The 19,494-nt window shown below is 47.7% G+C and overlaps 1 protein-coding gene and 1 long non-coding RNA gene across 7 annotated transcripts in view; both read left to right on the plus strand.

Moving 5' to 3' along the window:
* Window positions 1–4,146: 4,146 nt before the first annotated feature.
* AP2A1 (adaptor related protein complex 2 subunit alpha 1) overlaps window positions 4,147–19,494 on the plus strand; it is a 38,055-nt gene continuing 22,707 nt past the window's right edge. For all 6 annotated transcript variants that reach the window (XM_083582604.1, XM_083582607.1, XM_083582606.1 and 3 more), the window contains exons 1-6: window positions 4,147–4,341; window positions 9,998–10,066; window positions 15,049–15,191; window positions 16,369–16,562; window positions 18,042–18,171; window positions 18,823–18,924. In XM_083582604.1, the coding sequence (XP_083438730.1) occupies window positions 4,275–4,341; window positions 9,998–10,066; window positions 15,049–15,191; window positions 16,369–16,562; window positions 18,042–18,171; window positions 18,823–18,924 (705 nt within the window). In that variant the 5' untranslated portion in view covers window positions 4,147–4,274. The remainder of the gene's footprint in view (window positions 4,342–9,997; window positions 10,067–15,048; window positions 15,192–16,368; window positions 16,563–18,041; window positions 18,172–18,822; window positions 18,925–19,494) is intronic.
* Window positions 5,032–8,309, plus strand: LOC310748260. Its single transcript, XR_014541258.1, has 2 exons — window positions 5,032–6,458; window positions 6,489–8,309. It is a non-coding gene; the product is annotated as an uncharacterized lncRNA (long non-coding RNA).

Raw genomic sequence — 19,494 nt, forward strand, 5'->3', positions numbered from 1 at the left:
CAGATGATGGAGATGATGAACAACTTTTGGCAACCATCTGTCTTGGCATTAAGGTTCAGTTGGCAGAGTTCCTCTGGTGACGCCGATAGCATCAGAATACATTTCTTTTGGCAGCTGAACAGGTGAATTCTGGATTGTCAAAACCAGTCACAGGTATTGTATTTATTTCTGAGATTTGTGCTCCATCTCCCTGTATCACATCTGCCTTCACTGCCACAGCTATTAAGCCTGTAGTAAGTAAATAGTGAATGACACAGTGCTCTGTGTCTCACACCCACACATGAGCTACATGTTGGAGGAGCCAGTTATTGTTATGCTCTTCCACGCCAGCACAGAATCTGCTTTGCCAGGGACCAGAGTTTCTGACTCACTAATATCAGTTGCGAGCTGCAGATACTACTCTGATTCACACTGAATACTAAAACACAGATTAGCGTTACATGAAAGAGCCACTGCTCCTTCCCTGGCATGGTTATGATTGCCGTGTCATCATAACATAACAAACTTTAAAACCAAAATTTCAACCCATGGTTTAAAAAGCTGGCTTGCTTCAACAGTTAAGATTCCCCAGAGTTTAGGGCTTGGATGCAACATTAAACTATGAGTCACCTAAAAAGCAAACTATGGAAACTTCTGATTTCCTCCTCAGCGCTACACCAGAGAAGGGAGCATGGAAGCCAGAGGCTTCCTGCAGTGTGCCCTTGTAACACTAAACCATAGTTAAGCATGACTATATGTGCAAAATATCCCAGAGTCAGATTAGACAGACATCTGGTTTGACTCCACATGTGTTCTACTACAGTAGTACCTCAGTTCTGGAAGACCGTTCAAGTTCCGAAATGTTCAAAAACCCAAAACTCAATACAAAAACCTCAATACGGAAGCCACATGCCATGTTCAACTTCCGAGGCGTGTTCAAAAACCAAAGCACTTACTTCTGAGTGTATGGCGTTCAAAAACCAAAATGTTCATCAGTGGAGATGTTTGAAAACTGAGGTATCACTGTACAGTCAAACCTCGGTTGTCGAACGTAATCCGTTCCGCCGGAGGCCCGTTCAGCTTCCAAAACGTTCTACAACCAAGGCGTGGCTTCTGATTGGCTGCAAGAGCTTCCTGCACTCAAGCAGAAGCTGCATCGGACATTCAGCTTACGAAAAACGTTCAAAAACCGGAGCATTTACTTCTGGGTTTTCGGCATTCGGGAGCAGAAACTTTCAAAAACAGAGCCATTTGGGAGCCGAGGTTTGACTATTCTAGAGTGGCTGGGGTTGATGTGAGTTGCGGTCCAAAATAGCAGGAGTTCTAGCTGCTCAGTCCCATCCCTTTGACCAGTGAAGGCCACCTCATTATGGGGCACTGGCCCAAGCTCAGACTGCCCACACCTCTCTGCCTTCTTACTTCGGCCCCATTGACTGTGCCATGAAAGCACTTTAAGCGAGGTTGGTTTTTAAACCACTCTGAGAACTGTAGCTCTGTGGAGTAAATAGGGGAGGGGCGTGTCCTCCTAACAAACTACAGTTCCCAGAATTTTGAGGGAAGCCATGTCTATTTAAAGTGGTATCATAGCGTGGTGATACAGTGTGAATGGCGCCTCACAAACAGACTTAAGAACAAAACTAGAATTAAGCAGGCTCTTCCTGCCATTAGGTCTCCCTGCCTTCCACCCTACAGGTTCCAATGGACACCAATTGCAGGTGCCCTTGACTGTGAGGTCCTCAGTACCTATGAGGGGCAAGGAAAGGCGTCCTTCAGCCACCAGCTGAGCAACTTTCAGACTGTTGTTGTTTAGTCATTTAGTCGTTTTCTGACTCTTCGTGACCCCATGGACCAGAGCATGCCAGGCACACCTGTCTTCCACTGTCTCCCGCAGTTTGGTCAAACTCCTGCTGGTAGCTTCGAGAACACTATCCAACCATCTCGTCCTCTGTCGTCCCCTTCTCCTTGTGCCCTCCGTCTTTCCCAACATCAGGGTCTTTTCCAGGGAGTCTTCTATTCTCATGAGGTGGCCAAAGTATTGGGGCCTCAGCTTCAGGATCTGTCCTTCCAGTGAGCACTCAGGGCTGATTTCCTTCAGAATGGATAGGTTTGATTTTCTTGCAGTCCATGGGACTCTCAAGAGTCTCTTCCAGCACCATAATTCAAAAGCATCGATTCTTCAGCGATCAGCCTTCTTTATGGTCCAGCTCTCACTTCCATACATCACTACTGGGAAAACCATAGCTTTAACTATACGGACCTTTGTCGGCAAGGTGATGTCTCTGCTTTTTAAGATGCTGTCTAGGTTTGTCATTGCTTTTCTCCCAAGAAGCAGGCGTCTTTTAATTTCGTGGCTGCTGTCACCATCTGCAGTGATCATGGAGCCCAAGTCCATGTAGGCCAAGTTTCAGATACTCAGCACTTACTCCCTGCCTCTGAGATCCTTAGTAGGAGTGACTTGCGTAGCGTGCAGGCATTGGCCAAAGGAAGGCCAATGACTAGAGAAGGAAATGCAGCCCTGATCCTAGACTCCAACCTCATTTTATGCTGAGAATCTTTTACTACACTCAAGAGACTTTTGGGTATAAAAAGTGGGGTACAGTGGTACCTCAGGTTAAGTACTTAATTCGTTCTGGAGGTCCATTCTTAACCTGAAACTGTTCTTAACCTGAAGCACCACTTTAGCTAATGGGGCCTCCCGCTGCCACTGTACCGCCGCAGCATGATTTCTGTTCTCATCCTGAAGCAAAGTTCTTAACCTGAGGTACTATTTCTGGGTTAGCGGAGTCTGTAACCTGAAGCGTATGTAACCCGAGGTACCACTGTATATAAAATAAAATGGCATAGTTTCCTTTTCATTATGTGTGGAAGCAGCTGCTTAGCCCAGGCTATGACCTTTTGCGATTATACCTGTGCCTGCAACTGCTTTAGTGGGGGAATTGCCCTAAAATTTAATAGACAGATTTTTACACAACCAGCTGTTCAGGACCTGCTGGCGGACAGCGATGATCAAATTACTGTTATAGTGGCTGAATTTTTGAGTGCTGTCCATGAAGAAAGAATGGGCCATGATAGAGAGACTTAGTGGTTCTTAATGGTAGGTGATGTTGCTGTGTTGTATTATATTATCTATGTTCATCGATTTATTTTTTTGGAGTTAAGAATAGGACTGGGATAAATTGTGTTCGCTGAGCCCGTATTTTATACAGTCTGTATATGATGCTTGTTTGATAATGTGTGGTGTGCTATGCCTAATAAAGGATTTTGAATTGAATTGCCAGAAGTGTATCCCTGGAAGCAGGCGAGTTTGAAGAGGCAAAAGTTTGCTCACTATTTTATGACACGTTACTTCTTTTTCATAAAGATTTACCTTACTATGACTTTTATTAAAGAATGGACTTTAAAGGGTCACCTACTTCTTTATAGGAGCAATACTCTCTAGCCTTAAAGCAAAAGAACGCGTCGGAACGTGGCGCGCAGGACTCGAACTCACCCCCACAAAGTGAAGGATTAGAACACACACCGCGTTCTTCCCCTTTACGTTCTACTCCTAGCGCCTATTGGCTCAAACGTGGTGACGACATTCGCACCGCCTCTCCGGAAATGCAGACCAGTCTCCAAGCCTCCGCCCCCCACCATTCCTTTTGCCGCCGTTCCCCTGTCAGCCCAGTCAGCCAATGCGACAAGGAATTTGGCTTGAAGGACAAGGGGTTTCCCGTCCAATAAGAGCCTAGAAGAAGTGTTGACCGCCTGTCAGTTGGGCGGAGGTTTCCTTTCTTTTTCTTTTCCGAAAAAAAAATCCTCTAGCTTGCTGATTTCGCAAGAAGTACCAGAAATGGGGAGCTGGGAGGAGGGGTAGGGCGGAGCATCTGTTGAGCGACATGTATGAGAGGCCACCGGGAGAGAGAGACTATCTGAAGGGGCGGGAGGAAAGGAGCTGCAGGCGGGACTTGCCGTGACTCCCGCCCAATGGAAAATGACGAGCAGTCCGGGACTTATTTGACATAAGGAGCCCACTGGATCCAATAGGGCGGGATTTAAACCTGCCGGGCAAATCGCGGGGGAGACTGGTTTGATTTCCACCAATAGAGGCAGGGATAAGGTTGAGGGGCGGCCCCGCGGCCCAATAGGACGGCGAAGCGTCCCTGCGACGGACGGAGCGAGCGGCCAATCGGGTCGGTCCGGGTCGGGTTCGGTTGCTTGCTTGCTTTGCTGGGCCAGGTTCGGGGCCGCGGAGCGGAGAGCGGAACGGGGGGGTAGCGTCGCCCGAGGGGGGGTCCCGATCCGCCACCGCAACCATGCCGGCCGTTTCCAAGGGAGACGGGATGCGGGGCCTGGCCGTGTTCATCTCCGACATCCGAAACTGTGAGGGGACGCGGACCTTGGGAAAGACCGTACCGCGGGGTGTGGAGTGGGGCGGGGGGGGGCCGCGAGGGAGGCATTGAAAGCGAGGGAGGGAGGGAGAGAGACGCTGTGGGGCGTCGGACCGCGGGGAGGACTGGGGAGGGGCCGGGTCGGGCAGCGGCCAAGGGGGTGGGCGAGCCGGCGGAGGGGGCGGCCGTTGGCTGAGGGCGAAGGCAGGCAGGGACGGAGGGGGCTCTTCCCAGGCTCCTCGCAGGGGGTCGTGGCGAGTGTGGGGTGGGGTGGGGAAAAGGGAGCGAGCGAGCCACTGCAGGGTGATGGGTTAAGAGTGGACACGCTTGGCATTTCGGGCATGCCCGCCAAGAGAGTGGGCCGCGTGGGGCACTGGGAGAAATGGGCATCGTTGTGGGGGGGGGGGGTTGTGGGGCAGGGGTGCAGCTGGAGGGAGACAGAAGTGGCCTGAATGACTGGGGGTTGCCGGGTTGACTGGAGGCTCTCCCCCACCCAAGGGCTACGCAGGTGATGCTGCCAGTGGGATGTGCCGTTTTCAGCGCCAGGTGTTCCCTGACTCCAGGACTTAAGGCCTTGGAGAAAGGCGAAGCGGGGTGATGAGCAGGAAGTTGCAAGGCAGGGGGTGCGCGGTGGGGTAAGGTGAGGCTTTGGGGGCAATGAGAAGAGGAGATAGGTTATAGGAGGACTGTGGAGAGGTTCCCCGCTTTGTCCAGGCGGGAGTTGGGGTTCTCCTCCTCGGCTAACGCAAGGGCATCCGGAGAGGTTGCAAGTGAATCAGGCGCCGGTACTCAGGCCTTGCCAGAGCAGATTGGATGGACTGGCTCCAGAACTTCCCTTGGGCTGAGTTAGGTTTTGCATGAATTGCCTTTCTTTGAGGAGCGTTGTGTTGCATGTAGGGTTGAAACGGATCTCCAGAAGTTGGCACCGTAAGGAATGTTGTTGCCAGCAAATGAGGAACAGCTATGTACATCCTGTGTTGTGGTTTTTTAAAAAAAGGATGGTGGGAGGAGGAGATTCTGCTTTGAAATGACAAAATAAATTGTGGCAGGGCTTCTGATTCTTGTTGGGTAGGGCATCTTTTCCATGGGGTTCGTACCCCATGGCTGTTGGCTGGCGTCTAGAGGAGCAACAGTTAACAGGTCAAATGTGTGGCTCTGTTAGAGCATGGCTGTTGAGTACACATTTGTGGTTCATTACAAAACCCTAGCATTATTTGACACTCTCGAGCACATAAATTTCCAGTTTCTGGGCTTAGTAGCAAGTATTTAGCAAGTCATTTTTCAAACTGCTTTTATGATCTTGGAAGAGATTATGGTGGTCACGGAAACAAGGGTGTTATATTTGAAACCGAGGAGATCCCAATCCAGCTTTCATCTGCTTATATGGGGATTCTCTGTGGCCAGAGGCTAGAATTATTTGATTTAGCCCACTTTCCCCACCTCCTTCTCTTGAATCCTAGTTTCCCCCTCCACCCTTCCTCTCCTTGGCAAAGAAACCCACAGACACAAGTGTTGTGCAACATCAATTTTGCAAGAACAATACAAGTAGCGGTTACCAGAACAATACTCTGTGGGTGACAGCTTGCAGGGTTAATGTCACATCATCATTTTTAGACAGCAGATCTCCTAAAACTTATTCCTTTCCCTTCTACTCCCACCACTGAGGTTTAGCAATGAAGTCTGAGTGTAAGAGCACAACCCATCACCGTAATAGAAAATATTATTAAAAAGTGAATTTGACCAGGCCGTGACAAAATGTAGTTATGTGACATGTTGGAACATTCTTGAGATAACTTCATTGCACTGAAAATTAATTGGGGAGAGGGGAGGAGAGAATCATCCTGTAGTGCAGAGGTGGGGAAGCTTTGGCTATCTGGGTATTGCTGAACTACAACTCCCATCTTCCTTGGCCATTGGGTATTCTTGCTGGGGCTGATGGTAGCTGGACTTCAGCAACTTCTGGAGGACCATGGGTTCCCCACCCTTGCTGTAGGAAATTCAGCAGAGCTTAAAGACTGTCTGAATTGGCAAAGGGTAAGTGGAGACACAGGCCTCTTTCCCTGTGTCTTTGCTTGGAGACGGAGGTTTTGTGTGTGTGTGTGTGTGTGTGTGTGTGTGTGTGTGTGTGTGATGTTCTAGATTCGAGGCTGCCTTTGAACACTGTAGCTGGCCCTGGCATCTCTGTAAATAAATATTATGGAAGTGACTATAGTTCGGTGGTTGAGCATGTGCTTTGTGTGTAGAACATCCCAGGTTCAATTGCTAGAATCCTAGTTAAAAACAAATAAGGTAACAGATGATGAGAGAGCCTTTCTTTGCCTGAGATTCTACAGAGCTGCTGCCAATCAGAGTATATGATACAGGCTAGATGAGCAGTCAGACCTGGTATAAGTAAGGCATCTTCTAGGTTTCTAAGGATCTAAACTTGCAAGATCAGAGTTCGAATCTCAGCTTAAGCCTCAGCTTGGGCCTCTTACTGAGGTGGCTTTATGCAGATTTATGCAGACCCATATGCCTACTGTATCACATTGACAATTTGGAGACACCAGTATTTTGTCAGTTCTTCTCTGAATTAAAACCTGGAAGTGGGTGGTCCATTTCTGGAACTCCTGTTGACACACCTCCTCAGTGCTTATGTCCTAAAAATAGCCAAATTAAATGAGTGGTTCCTCCTGCACCTTTAATAACTGTGTGCAGGAGGGCATTTTGTCAGGTGCAACATGTCCTGCAGGAATGAGAAAAGGAGCAGCTGCCAAAATTCCCCGGCAAACAACTATTAAAGGTGCAGGGGGCCTGCCCCTTTTGGCAGCCAGCCATTCTAGTCTCAGGAAATCCCACATTCCTGTTTGTGAAAAGTGAACCCTTATCCTCCATTTCCATCTGTAAAATGGGCAAAGACTGAAGGGGACTTTGACTGAAGGTCATATGAATGAGCGAACCAGGCCAAATCATTTGCAGTTGCAAGCCACAAACTGTTAACAGAGACATCAGTGTTTAGAAAATGTCAGAGAGGTGTTTCCCCAAGGCCTTAGGATGAATATTTTGGGACGGGATGTTGTGTGCAAAATGTTTTGAGTCGCAGGTGTCTCTTTTATTGACATGACAGAAATGGTGTGTTGAGGGTTGGGAGAATTCTAGAGAAGTTTCTGAAAGGAGCAACAGTTCAGGCTTCCTGAGTCTCTCTCCAGCACCAGCGAAAGAAGGAACAGGCAGCCAGAGAAGCACCAGGGAATGTGTGGGCAGCAGTGCTGCGTCTGAGCCGGAAAGGAGGCTGCATCTCAGCGCCAGTTGATATGTTATGCTTTTGAAGATGTAGGAGTCCTTCCAGCAGTTGCATATGTGGGTGGATGTCATGTGGGAAACATTAATGCAGACCTGTGAAATCTGGAATTCCATGATGGGCTGAGAGCTTGGCCTCGGGAGTGGGACACTGAATCCTGCATCAGTGGGGAAGCTAAGGAGATGTGGACGAGATCAGTGATGGGGGCGGGAGTCTCATGGAGAAGTCTCTGGGCTTGTAAAGCAAGAGCAGGATGCAATAGTTAACACATTTCACAGGTCTGTCGCAAAGACATTCCTGCTTGTTACTGATTTCCTCATATTATACAGTCATGCAGGTATTAATAGTCCTGTGAGTCTTCTATTAGAGGCGATGGATCTTCGTGGGAAACCTGTGGCCTTCCCTAAATTGTTGGACTCCAGCTCCCTTCCCACCAGCCAGGAAAGGTGGGAGTTCTGGTCCAGGTCCAACAACATCTGGAAAGCCACCCTAGAGGGGGGTCATGGGCCCTTATGTTTCAGGTTCTTTCTTTTTGCACCTCTTAAGCATTGTGATGTTGGACCATCCACTTGGCACTACTCACACACTCCTGACAGGGTGTTACTGGGACAAAATGAGAGAGCAATCCAGACTGTTTAACTGCATGACACTTTCTATTTATATATATATATATATATATATATATATATATTTAAAAAGACTCCTGGCAATGAAATTGGACTAAGGAACTTAGTTGTTTTTCCTGCTTCATTCACAACAAATGCAAGGAGTTGTGTGTTTACCTGTTGGTGTCAGGTAAAAGTGGTAGCGAGCATCTAGTTTGGATTTGTCCCCTGTTTAAGTTAAAACATATGGTGGAGATATAAGGGAACACACTCTCTAGAGAGCATCACCCTGCACATCACCCTGCAATTAAATAATAATTGCCACCCAACCAACCACCCTCCAGAGTAGCTCCTCCGGCTTTCTGTTTTGTTGGGTTAAGAAGCCCGTATGTCTTTCGCCCTTCCATTTAATGGTTTCTCCTAGCTTTGAACTTACCATGTTTCAGTCCTGAGCAAGGAAGGACCAGCGGAGACTATCCCGTTATGGTGAATGAGGCACTCCCCAACCAACCTCTATCTGCCTTCTATCAGTCCACGGGTGGCATCAGCTGGCAGCTTCCTCCTCAGTTTCAGTAGTGCAGAACTCAGCAGGGAAGAGGATGGGATTGCAAAGCTATACATGAGTTGGCTCTTTGCATCATTGGCTCTGACTCCACCCTCTGCTGGTTTCCATGCCTTCCGATCCCAGTGGGTGACCTACTATTGCCATTGGGCACCTGCCTTCTTCCCCAAAAGGGGTCAATCACTGTGTCCCATATATAAAAAGCAGCCCCACACCAGAACAAGTTGTATATGCAAGGGATCCATGTGTACTTGCCCCCTCCCCCTGTTTATGGGTGGTTTTGTGCTTCACCTGGCAAATCCTTTTTAGGTCCTAGGTCCTGTCACTAAAAGTGGCTGTTGTGAAAATAAGAGATGGGGTTCCCTTTTCTGAGAGTGGCGCTGTCTTCAATCTGGCTCTCGCTCACTCAGGAGCCAACTGGAAAAGGAGTGTTTACTCTTCAGGTGCTCCTGTGTAGACAAGAGAAGTCTGCCCTTTCTTGCCAGTTCTAGTATGGGGTTGACTGCTTCACACAGCCACCTCCAAAGTGGTACAAGTTGCCTTTTGTGGGTGACCTCTGTGGGCTTCCCCCCTCCCTGTAAGGACCCACAGATGTGGGAGGTCCATGGCTGAATCGTCCAATTCCCCCTCCCTTCATTTAAAAGCAGACCCCAAAATTAGATCAGAGCAGTGGGCGGGTAGTAATCCTTTCTTCCTATACCACTTCCCGAATCTGGGTGTTTTCTATCAGGGCAAAGAGCAGTAGCTTTATTCAGTGTGTTTGTGTTAGATTTTGGTTGGGTAAATAGCTGTCTGGGGTTAAATCCCACCTTTTCCCTAGGGCTACTGCTCTGATCGAAATCAGAGTTCCCTGGTGGCTTCTAAGGTGTCATTTCTGGGGGGGGGGGGAGTTTGGAGCTCTGATCACAGATCTTGTGGTCTGCATCTCATGTACTTTGGCCCTTAAGTGATGGCAAAGCAGCAAAATGGCTATGACTCTTTCCTTTTGGTGTGTTGCTGGATGATGTTTTGTTCATGACCGTTTCCATTTGCTGGTATTTTTTCCAAGCTCTTTCTCTCTCCCCCAATATTATTTCTTTGTTCCCTTTACGTACTGGTAGGCATTTAGTAGTACCAAGCACATATCCAGGTGAGTTGAGTGGGTGTTGCATAGAGAAGGCTGGCTTGTCCCTTGTTTGAATGCCTTTGTCTTTGATTCCAGGTAAGAGCAAAGAGGCTGAAATCAAACGAATCAACAAAGAGTTGGCCAATATCCGGTCCAAATTCAAGGGTAAGTCCTTCCTCGGCTATCTCTCCCTCCTCTCTCCCCCTTCCCCCTTCTTCCAATCTGCAGAATATGCTATTTCACACCATAGATCCTGACAGCAGCTCCATGAGTCAGCCTGACTTACTCACGGTTTCTCGTTTTTTTCCTCTCTCTCTCTCTTCCTCCACGACTGTGCTTATCTGTAGTCATTGCCCAGGTTGGTTCAGCTCTCGCCGTCCATCTTTTCCTAATACCCTGTCAGCAATGCTCTGCAGAAAGGTGCTTTATGTAGTCCGTTCGCAGGCAACAGATGAGGGATGACCCTGTGCTCAGGGTCGAAATGCTAAACAGCTGGACTGTCCCAGCTGGACTGCCTCCACAAGCTGGACTGTCTCCAGCTGGGACATTGAAATGAACTTGAAAAGGTCTGATTCCCAGGCCCTCTGCTCTGACTGGTAGCCCTCCTTTCTCTTCCTCGAGAATCCGGGAGTTGCTTGTGCCCTGTTTAAAGCCAGTCTCGTCCAATGTGGCCCAGGAATTCATTTCTCCCGACAACCTTTTGCTTCTGATGCACTGAACTCCCTCCCCACCCAAACCTGGATCCAGATATTGATCTTTGCATATTTGAAGCTTCTGGAACATGCTGGGGTGGGTGGGTGTTGCAGGGCTATTTGTGCTGCTGGAGAAGGGCAATTTTCTCTGCTTCCGCTGCAAAACAAAAGAGGGGAGGCTTGGAACAGAAACCCAAACTGTGTTCCTGGTTGGATTAGCAGAATTTAACAAGCTCAGTTCCTCAACAGTCTTTGTGGTCAGGCCATTCAACAAGGAGGGCGGGGTAGGGCAGTCAAAAGTGCACAGTTGTGCAATTTGTGACAAGTTTCTTTTAAAGGAGGAGCATATTTGAGTTAGGAGCATGACAGAAACCAGCAGTCCTTCAGGTACAATCCACTTATCCTCCCAGCCCTGGGAACACAATAATGTTGTTAAGGACCAGACAACCAACCCCGATTATTTCACTTTGTGTCATGTGGCAGATAGCAGTGATTACCACAAATGCATACGCTGCTTAGATCCTCTTTATCCCACCCAACTCTCACTAGTCTACTTCCAGAGAACCTTGTGGTTCCCAGAACCCCATCCCAAAAAATCCAGTCAGTTTGGTTCCTTCCTTACACTGGCCGTCTCTACCAAACCTCCTCCTTTTCTCAAAGCACAGCATGATCTAGCTGTCTGGGAATCTCTGTGGATGTTAACTGCATGCTGCAGTTTCGAAACTGCCTGCAGAATCCTTTGAACCTGAGTGTTCGTTTCAATTTGAAGGGGAAAGTTTCTTATATGGCAGCGTGTTGTCTTTTGGTGGAAATGGTTACCTGGGTAGAGTTCCTTTGCTCAGTGTTGCTTTGGATCCCTCTCGCTCCCTGTCCCCGTGTGTTACGAAACAGTTACGTCTTCCTCGGTTCTGATCAAGAATAGCTCAGATGGTGGGGAGAAGAATGAATGGCACAACCACAATGCGACAGCAGTTTGACCTTCTCTTCTATGAACAGCTCCTTTGCAATTTCAAATTGAAGACTTTTATAATATATTGTCGTAATTTCCTGCATTAGTGTTGCAGGAGAGGAATGGATCTTCCGTGAGCTCCATTGCCCCCGAGGTTGCATCACAAATGTGTTTTACGATACTCCTGGGCACAGTATTTTCCCCCATCTTGCATGTATGTATGCATGCACGCAAACACACTAAGTCATGCCTGCATACATTGGAGGCAAGTCTTTCAAAGTGCCTGCTTTTTGTGCAGAAGGTCCCACCTTCAATCTGCGGCATCTCCAGATGGGGCTGGGAGACAGCGTTACCTGAAATGCTGGAGAGCTGCTGCTAGTCAAAGTAGACAGTAGTGAGACAGATGGACCAATGACCTGACTCTGAATAATAATAATAATAATAATAATAATAATAATAATAATAATGTAAAGGGAATTGGGGTTGCTCGTGTGTAAGTGGGCTGCTGCTCTAGGCAACGTTGTCTGGCTAAACCTTTCCCTGGCTGGACAGCCCTTTCTCCGTGGCTGTGTCAGTCACTGGCAGAATCCGTCAGTGGGTGTTTCCTGAACTTCTTCCAACATAAAAGCTGCTTGACGCCAAGTCTCCGCCTAGCTTCCCTGCGTAGAAGTCTTCTGCGCAGAGTGGGCATGGCCAGCGGAGATCCTGGGCTCTCCCTGCTGGTCTCTGCGGAAGAGTCTTGGAGCCCTCTCTCCGAAGTCCTTCCCTGCTCCCCTTTCTTCCTGGTGTCACGCCGATTTCCTTCCCCAAAGGAAGTGTTCTCTCTCTCCCTGCTGGTCCCTTCTCCTGCATCATTGGGGAGCCTTACCTCCACTCTTGGCTCCGATGGCAGTTCCCTGACAAATAATAATAATAATAATAATAATAATAATAATAATAATAATAAAATTTATTTATACCTCGCCCTCCCCGGCCAGAGCCGGGCTCAGGGCGGCTAACACCAGTAAAATTACAGTAAAATCATAATTGGGGGGGGGATCTAATTTAAAATACAGGTTAAAATGCAATTTAAAATGCAGCCTCATTTTAAAAGTAGCCCATAGATCAAAACCATAAGGGGAGGGAAACATAAGGGTCAGACTGAGTGCAAAGCAAAGGCCAGGTGGAACAGCTCTTGTCTTGCAGGCCCTGCGGAAATATGTCAACCCCCTCAGGGCCCTAGTCTCTTGTGACGGAGCGTTCCACCAAGTTGGGTCCAGTACTGAAAAGGCCCCGGCCCTAGTTGAGACCAATCTAACCACCTTGCAACCTGGGGACCTCCAAAATGTTGTCATTTGTGGACCTTAAGGTCCTCCGCGGGGCATACCAGCAGCTTCCTAAGCAATTGCTTCTTTGTTGGAAAGTGGAGAAAAAGAAGAGGGTCCTCCTCTTCTCTGCAGTGCTGGTTAGAGTAGCCTGGAAAGGGATGCAATCTTCCTTCCCTTACCTGAAAAGGGATGTTTAGTATAGCACTTGCCAGAGGCCAAAGTGGAATCCAGAGATTTTGTGGACAGAACTTCTGGCACTTTTGAGCCCACTTGCACTAGTGGGAAGAATCTGCTGAGATGGAACAGAATCCAAGCCTGAGAAACTCTATCCTTGAGATGGGAAGGGGATCAAGTTTGTAGTCATTTACTTATTTAACAAAATCCATATGCCATTTTATTATTGCTTTTTAAAATTGGTTTTTATTAAATATTGTGTTACAAAACAAACAGGAAACAGATTCCACTTTTGAGTCATAGTGTCTTTTTCACAGTTCGTTTACATTCGGTATGAGACACAATTGTCATAGACTTCGTGCGGTTTTGGGGAGGGGGAAATACCGCTAGTGTTAAAAAAACCAACCAGCCTCTAAGCGGTTTGCAAAAATACAAAATAAAACATTCAAATTGTTTATTAAAAACCAGTTAAAACCATTATTTTAAGCAAAAATTTTAAAAAATATTAAAGTCAGCAGTAGCTAAAAAAAGAGATGAAAGACATGCAACGTCTACATAGAATCGTATAATTGTGGAGTTGGAAGAGACCCCAAGGGTCATCTAGTCCAACCCCCTGCAATGCAAGAATCTCAGCTAAAGCATCCATGACAGATGGCACTGAAAAAGAATACAGTGGAACCTTATCTTACATCCGCCTCTTCTTGCGGACGTTCCAGGTTGCGACTGCGGCAAACCCGGAAGTAAACATCGGGTTTGCTGCAATTCGCACATGCGTGGAAGCAGCTTCTGCCATCTATGCGTGCGCACAAGTGGCTGCCGCCTCTATGCATGCGCCGAAGTGCGCTGCCGCCGAATGCGCATGCACACAACGGCGCCTCTACTAGCATCCGGTTTCGCCCAGCGGATGGGCCTCTGGAACGGATTATGATCGTAAGTAGAGGTTGTACTGTACAGTGAAGGTAGGAGATCCAAAGTGTAGGTGCTGCCACACTAAAAATATAGATTACTTACAAGTGTGGAATGGGCATTATTTGGCCTCTGTAACAGTGCATATATGGGGTAAGGGGATCCCATAGGTAAACTTGCTATGCCCATTAAGCAGGTCAGGCATCTCTGTTAGGCAGAGTGAGGTGGCCACCTCAGGCAGCATTTTTGGGTGCTATGGAAGAGCAGCGAATGGCTGGCAATTTTAATTTATTAGTATTGTACTTTTAGCTGGAGAAAGGGACTTGTGGAATTGGCTTCGTCAACTAAAATAACACGGCTGGCCTTGAGTAATCTGTACCTTCCCTTAAGGAGGGGGTGGGCATTCGCTTCTGCACCTCAGGCAGCAAAATGGTCTGTTCTGGCCCAGAGTGAAATTGCAGGGACCATGTAAAATGACCAGTGGTCATACAGATGTTGCTGGGACCCCCCCCCATCATGCCTGACTATTTCCCATCCTGGCTAGGGCTGATGGGAGTTTGAGTCCAACAGCACATCAACACCCCTGTTGAGATGATCATTGCTCTGATCTCCTGACGCGAATCTCCTCCTTTGATTGTTGTTTTAATTGTCATGCTCTTTTAATGGGTTGGTTTATCAATTATGAATGTCGTAATGTGGCTGTTTTCCTGTGTGTTTCAATTAGTGGCAGCTGTATTTTTATTATTGGTTTTGTTCATGTTATTTTGAGAATAGGCTTTCATTTGTTTGTGGACCTCCTTGGTATTTGAAAGGTATCACATAAATTCTTTTAATAACAATAAGAATGGGGGGGTGGAGCGTGTTTCACAGGTTTCCCTTCTCTGAAATTCTCTGCGACAGTTAGAAGAAATTTTCTGAGAACGCCTGCCTCCTTCTCAAGCCTACCCTGGGCAGCTCAAAATAGGAAGGCATTCCTGAAGGCTTGATAGTACTAGGCTGGAAAGCTTTTGCCACTGCTTCCCTCCCTTCCCACGCTCCTGGCTTGCAAGACACCTCTCTCCTTCCAGCAGTGCCAGTGACCTCCCCCTCCCCTCTCCCTCTTGCTCTTTCCCCTCTCAGGAGATAAAGCCTTGGATGGTTACAGCAAGAAAAAATATGTCTGCAAGCTGCTTTTCATATTCCTGCTGGGCCATGACATCGACTTTGGTCACATGGAGGCTGTCAACCTGCTCAGCTCCAACAAGTACACAGAGAAGCAAATTGTGAGTAGGCTTGAGGGGCCTGGGGTGGGAGGCTGGGGGTCTCCCCCCTTTCCCCCCCTGTTAAACTGGCTCCAGCTCTCCCTTGGTCTCAGTTCCCCATCTGTATAAATAGATATAAAGGAGCAACAGGCAGCTACCTCCCAATGTTATCATCAGAAGTCAGAGTGCCAAGTCTGTAAGGAATTTATTAGGGAAGGCTGTGCTAGTTATTTTCATTACATTGTTGTTATTCACTCCAAGGGGGTCAGGATATTATATCTCACATATAGTCCTCCCCCCTCCCCCTGGGACATCTAGGGATTTTTTTTTCAATAAAAAAAATACGGACAAGTATTCTTCTGTTGTGCAACATACATACACACACCTCTGTGTTGGTGTCATCCAGGAACAAGTTTTCCACCTTTTCTGGTGTTTTATGTGAACTACGCCTGGATAGAGGTGTCAGTCTAGGCCTCTGTATCCCAGATGTGGGGAACCTTTCGCTCTCTGGATGTTGTGGAACTACAGCTCCCATCAGCCCTAGCAAGCATGGCCAGGGATGATGGGAGTTGAAGTTCAGCAGCATTGGCCTTTGGGCCAATGATTATCCACACCCACAACATTCCAATTCTCCCCACTCTTTCACTTTCCTCACATGGTATTGTTCTTTTTCTTCTTTGTATTTTGAGCTATTTGCATCAGTGAGGAAGTATCATGCCTGTTAAATAAAGGAGTGACCCATGGCACTGACAATCAACTCTAAAATGCTTTGGATGGAAACGGTTTGGCTGCCAGGGTGTGTCGCTGCAGGAATTGTAGTGCAGAAAGGAGCTCCTGTTTGCTGAACTATACAGTACATTATATGGCTGCATGCACACCATACATTTACCGCACATTTACAGCCCACCCCTCCCGCAGATAATCCTGGGAACTGTAGTTTGTGCTGGGAATTGTAGTTCTCCGTGTGGTGAACTACGGTTCCCATGAGTCTTTGGGGCAAGCCACGTGCTTTTCATGTACGGTGTGCACACGATCTTTTTCTGCCTCGGGAGCGCCAGCCAACTTCGTTCTGGCCCCTTTTCTGCTGTGGGACAGAGTGGAGAAAAGCCTCTATGATTTTGTGGGTTGTGTGTCCATGCCTCTCCCCTAGCTCAGAATGTGCCTGCATGTGTATTTATCTGCCTCTTCTCTGCCCTAGGGTTACCTGTTCATTTCGGTGCTGGTGAACTGCAACAGCGAGCTGATCCGCCTCATCAACAACGCCATCAAGAATGACTTGGCGAGCCGCAACCCCACCTTCATGTGCCTGGCCCTGCACTGCATTGCCAATGTGGGCAGCCGTGAGATGGCCGAGGCCTTTGCCTCTGAGATCCCCCGCATCCTGGTGGCCGGGTAAGCCAGTCCCACTAGAGAAAAGCGTTTGCTCAGAGGGAGTCTATCCACAAGAGGCAAGGAACATACAGTGGTACCTCTGGTTACGTACTTAATTCGTTCCGGAGGTCCGTTCTTAACCTGAAACTGTTCTTAACGTGAAGCACCACTTTAGCTAGTGGGGTCTCCTGCCCCCACCGCACCGCCAGAGCACAATTTCTGTTCTCATCCTGAAGCAAAGTTCTTAACCCGAGGTACTATTTCTGGGTTAACGGAGTCTGTAATCTGAAGCGTATGTAACCTGAAGCTTATGTAACCCGAGGTACCACTGTATACAGGTCTGGTTTGTGTCTCCAGGCATCCTTTTTACAGTGGTACCTCAGGTTAAGTACTCAATTCGTTCCGGATGTCCGTTCTTAACCTGAAACGGTTCTTAACCTGAAGCAAAACTTCAGGTTACGGGGTCTCCTGCTGCCGCCAGGCCGCCGGAGCACAATTTCTGTTCTCATCCTGAAGCAAAGTTCTTAACCCAAGGTACTATTTCTGGGTTAGCGGAGTATGTAACCTGAAGCGTATGTAACCCGTGGTACCACTTTATTGTGATCTGATGTGATGCCATCTGTGCAGTTATGCGCAATCTCACTTCCAGTGCTCTTGGTGCCTCCAAAGGTTTTGTGGCAGCCATCCTGCTTCATTCCCTGTTGGTGCCTGTCCTGTAGTTTCCTCCCAAAACCCTGGAACCTTTTATGCCGCAAATGTTCAGGGTGGTGTTTTTTGTTGCCCATGTTTTGCACTCTAGCTAGACAGCAGTAACACAGGGAAAGTATTGCAGAACAGCTAACAAAGCGGAACAGTGTGGACGGTCCCAATATCAATCCACTGCTAACACACTGTTATTTCATCAAATTTTCTGTTTTACAATTTAAAACACTCATTTTACATGCTTAAGATATCAATAACTTCCCTTCTTCTCTTCCCTTCTTCTCTTTACATATTTTAAATCTCTGCATATTTTACAAAAACTATACCATTCAGTATTCCGTTACTGCATCCATCAAAACTTATTTACACTGCTGAGTTTTTCTTACTGCTGCCAGCGTTTTCAGCTGAACACAATTATTTCCCGTATAGTCAATAAACATTTTCCAATCTTCTTTAAACATATGTTCTTCTTGTTTTCTTCTTCTATATGTTAAGTCTGCAAGTTGTGCATATTCTGTCAACTTAAGTTGCCATTCTTCTTTGGTTGGGACCTCGCTCATTTTCCATTTTGAGGTGAACAAAACATAGGCCGTAGTACTAGCATACATAAATAACCTTTTTTTGACACCTGGGAATTTTCATCTGAATTATCCCTAACAGAAAGGACTCGGATTTTTTGGGAAAGTACTTTTAAACACTTTTTTCAGTTCATTATGGATCATCAGTTGCTCTGCTATTGACCTGTTCTCCTTCCTTCACCCGTCTTGACCCACCTATTTGTCTGTAACTGCCCCTCAGTGACACCATGGATAGCGTGAAGCAGAGTGCTGCCCTCTGCCTCCTGCGCCTCTACAAGACCTCACCCGACCTGGTGCCCATGGGAGAGGGGACGTCGCGGATAGTGCACCTTCTGAATGATCAGCACATGGTACGTAACCCCCCCCAGCCTCTGCTTCTTAGGGGCCGACGTATGGAACCACCCCCGCAATAATACACATATGGTACGCCCTCCACATCCACTCAGACACTATCTATCACATGGCCCATCGCTCGGGGAACACTGAGCTATTTGTACCCATAGCTCAAAATAAGAGTAGCCGGACAGTTACGCTGCTGAGAGTAAAGGTTCTTCATAACCAATAGGTTTTATTGGTCTGTATATGGTGACTCTGGGGTGCACGAATGAGAGGCAGCGTACAGAGCTTTGGCCACCAACAGACCCCTGTTCATAGCTGTCAACTTTCAGATTTGAAAATAAGGGATCAGCAGCCTCATCTGTCCCAGGGGACAGTCTACGGGATATCTAACAATCCGGGATAGCAATGGGAAGTGGCGCTGGAATAAGGGAATTTCCTGCAAAAAAAGGGAAGGTTGACAGCTATGCCCCTGTTTAGCTGAAGCATGCTATTTGCTTCAAAATGCTTCTATGTAGTAGCGATGCACACCGGACTCGGCACATCCTTCTATCATATGCACAGTGGGAGCCAGAAAGTGGTGCATTTGTGCCTCCTTTAGCCCCTTTCGAAGTGGTCTCACTTGGCACACCATCTTTCTCACCCCCCCCAAAAAAAAAACACAGGGCGTGGTCACAGCTGCCGTCAGCCTCATTGCCTGCCTCTGCAAGAAGAATCCCGATGACTTCAAGACATGCGTTTCGTTGGCTGTATCCAGGCTCAGCAGGGTGAGGTCTGGGTTTGGGGGGGGTGTGCACAGAAGAGAGGAGGGCACCAATTATTTTGCCTTTTAGTTACTGCTCCAGTTGGTTGTACTTGTGCGGGTCTTATTCCTGGGAACCAGGGTTCCCCTAAACTAGGTGGGTGCTTCTCTCCCAGGGCTGAGAGCAGGCACAGAGTGATTTTCATCAGGATTATAGTGGGGAGAGCAAGGGTTAACCTCCCCCCCCCAAAAAAAATCCCTCTGTTTGCTGCAGCCCCAGTGAAAATAGTGGCTGCTCTGCACCTGCTTCCAGTTGTTTAAGGAAAGAAACATGGAGCAGGAAGTGATGCATTAAGCGCATCAGTTCCTTTGCGTCTGTCCACAAAGGCTACGACACTCTCTCTCTCTCTCTCTCTCTCTCTCTCTCTCTCTCTCTCTCTCTCGTTGTTTTGCTGTATTTTGTACAGATTTGAGCTGTGGCACTTAAATTGGGAAAACAGCATGGGGGGAATGAACCCCACGGTCTGGCAAAGTGACTCTGATTCCCATCTGATCACTACAGTCTGGTTCCCGCTTCTCCCCATGACTGTTTCTA

Source organism: Podarcis filfolensis (assembly GCF_964270895.1).
Source record: "Podarcis filfolensis genome assembly, chromosome: 13".
Lineage (NCBI taxonomy): Eukaryota > Metazoa > Chordata > Lepidosauria > Squamata > Lacertidae > Podarcis > Podarcis filfolensis.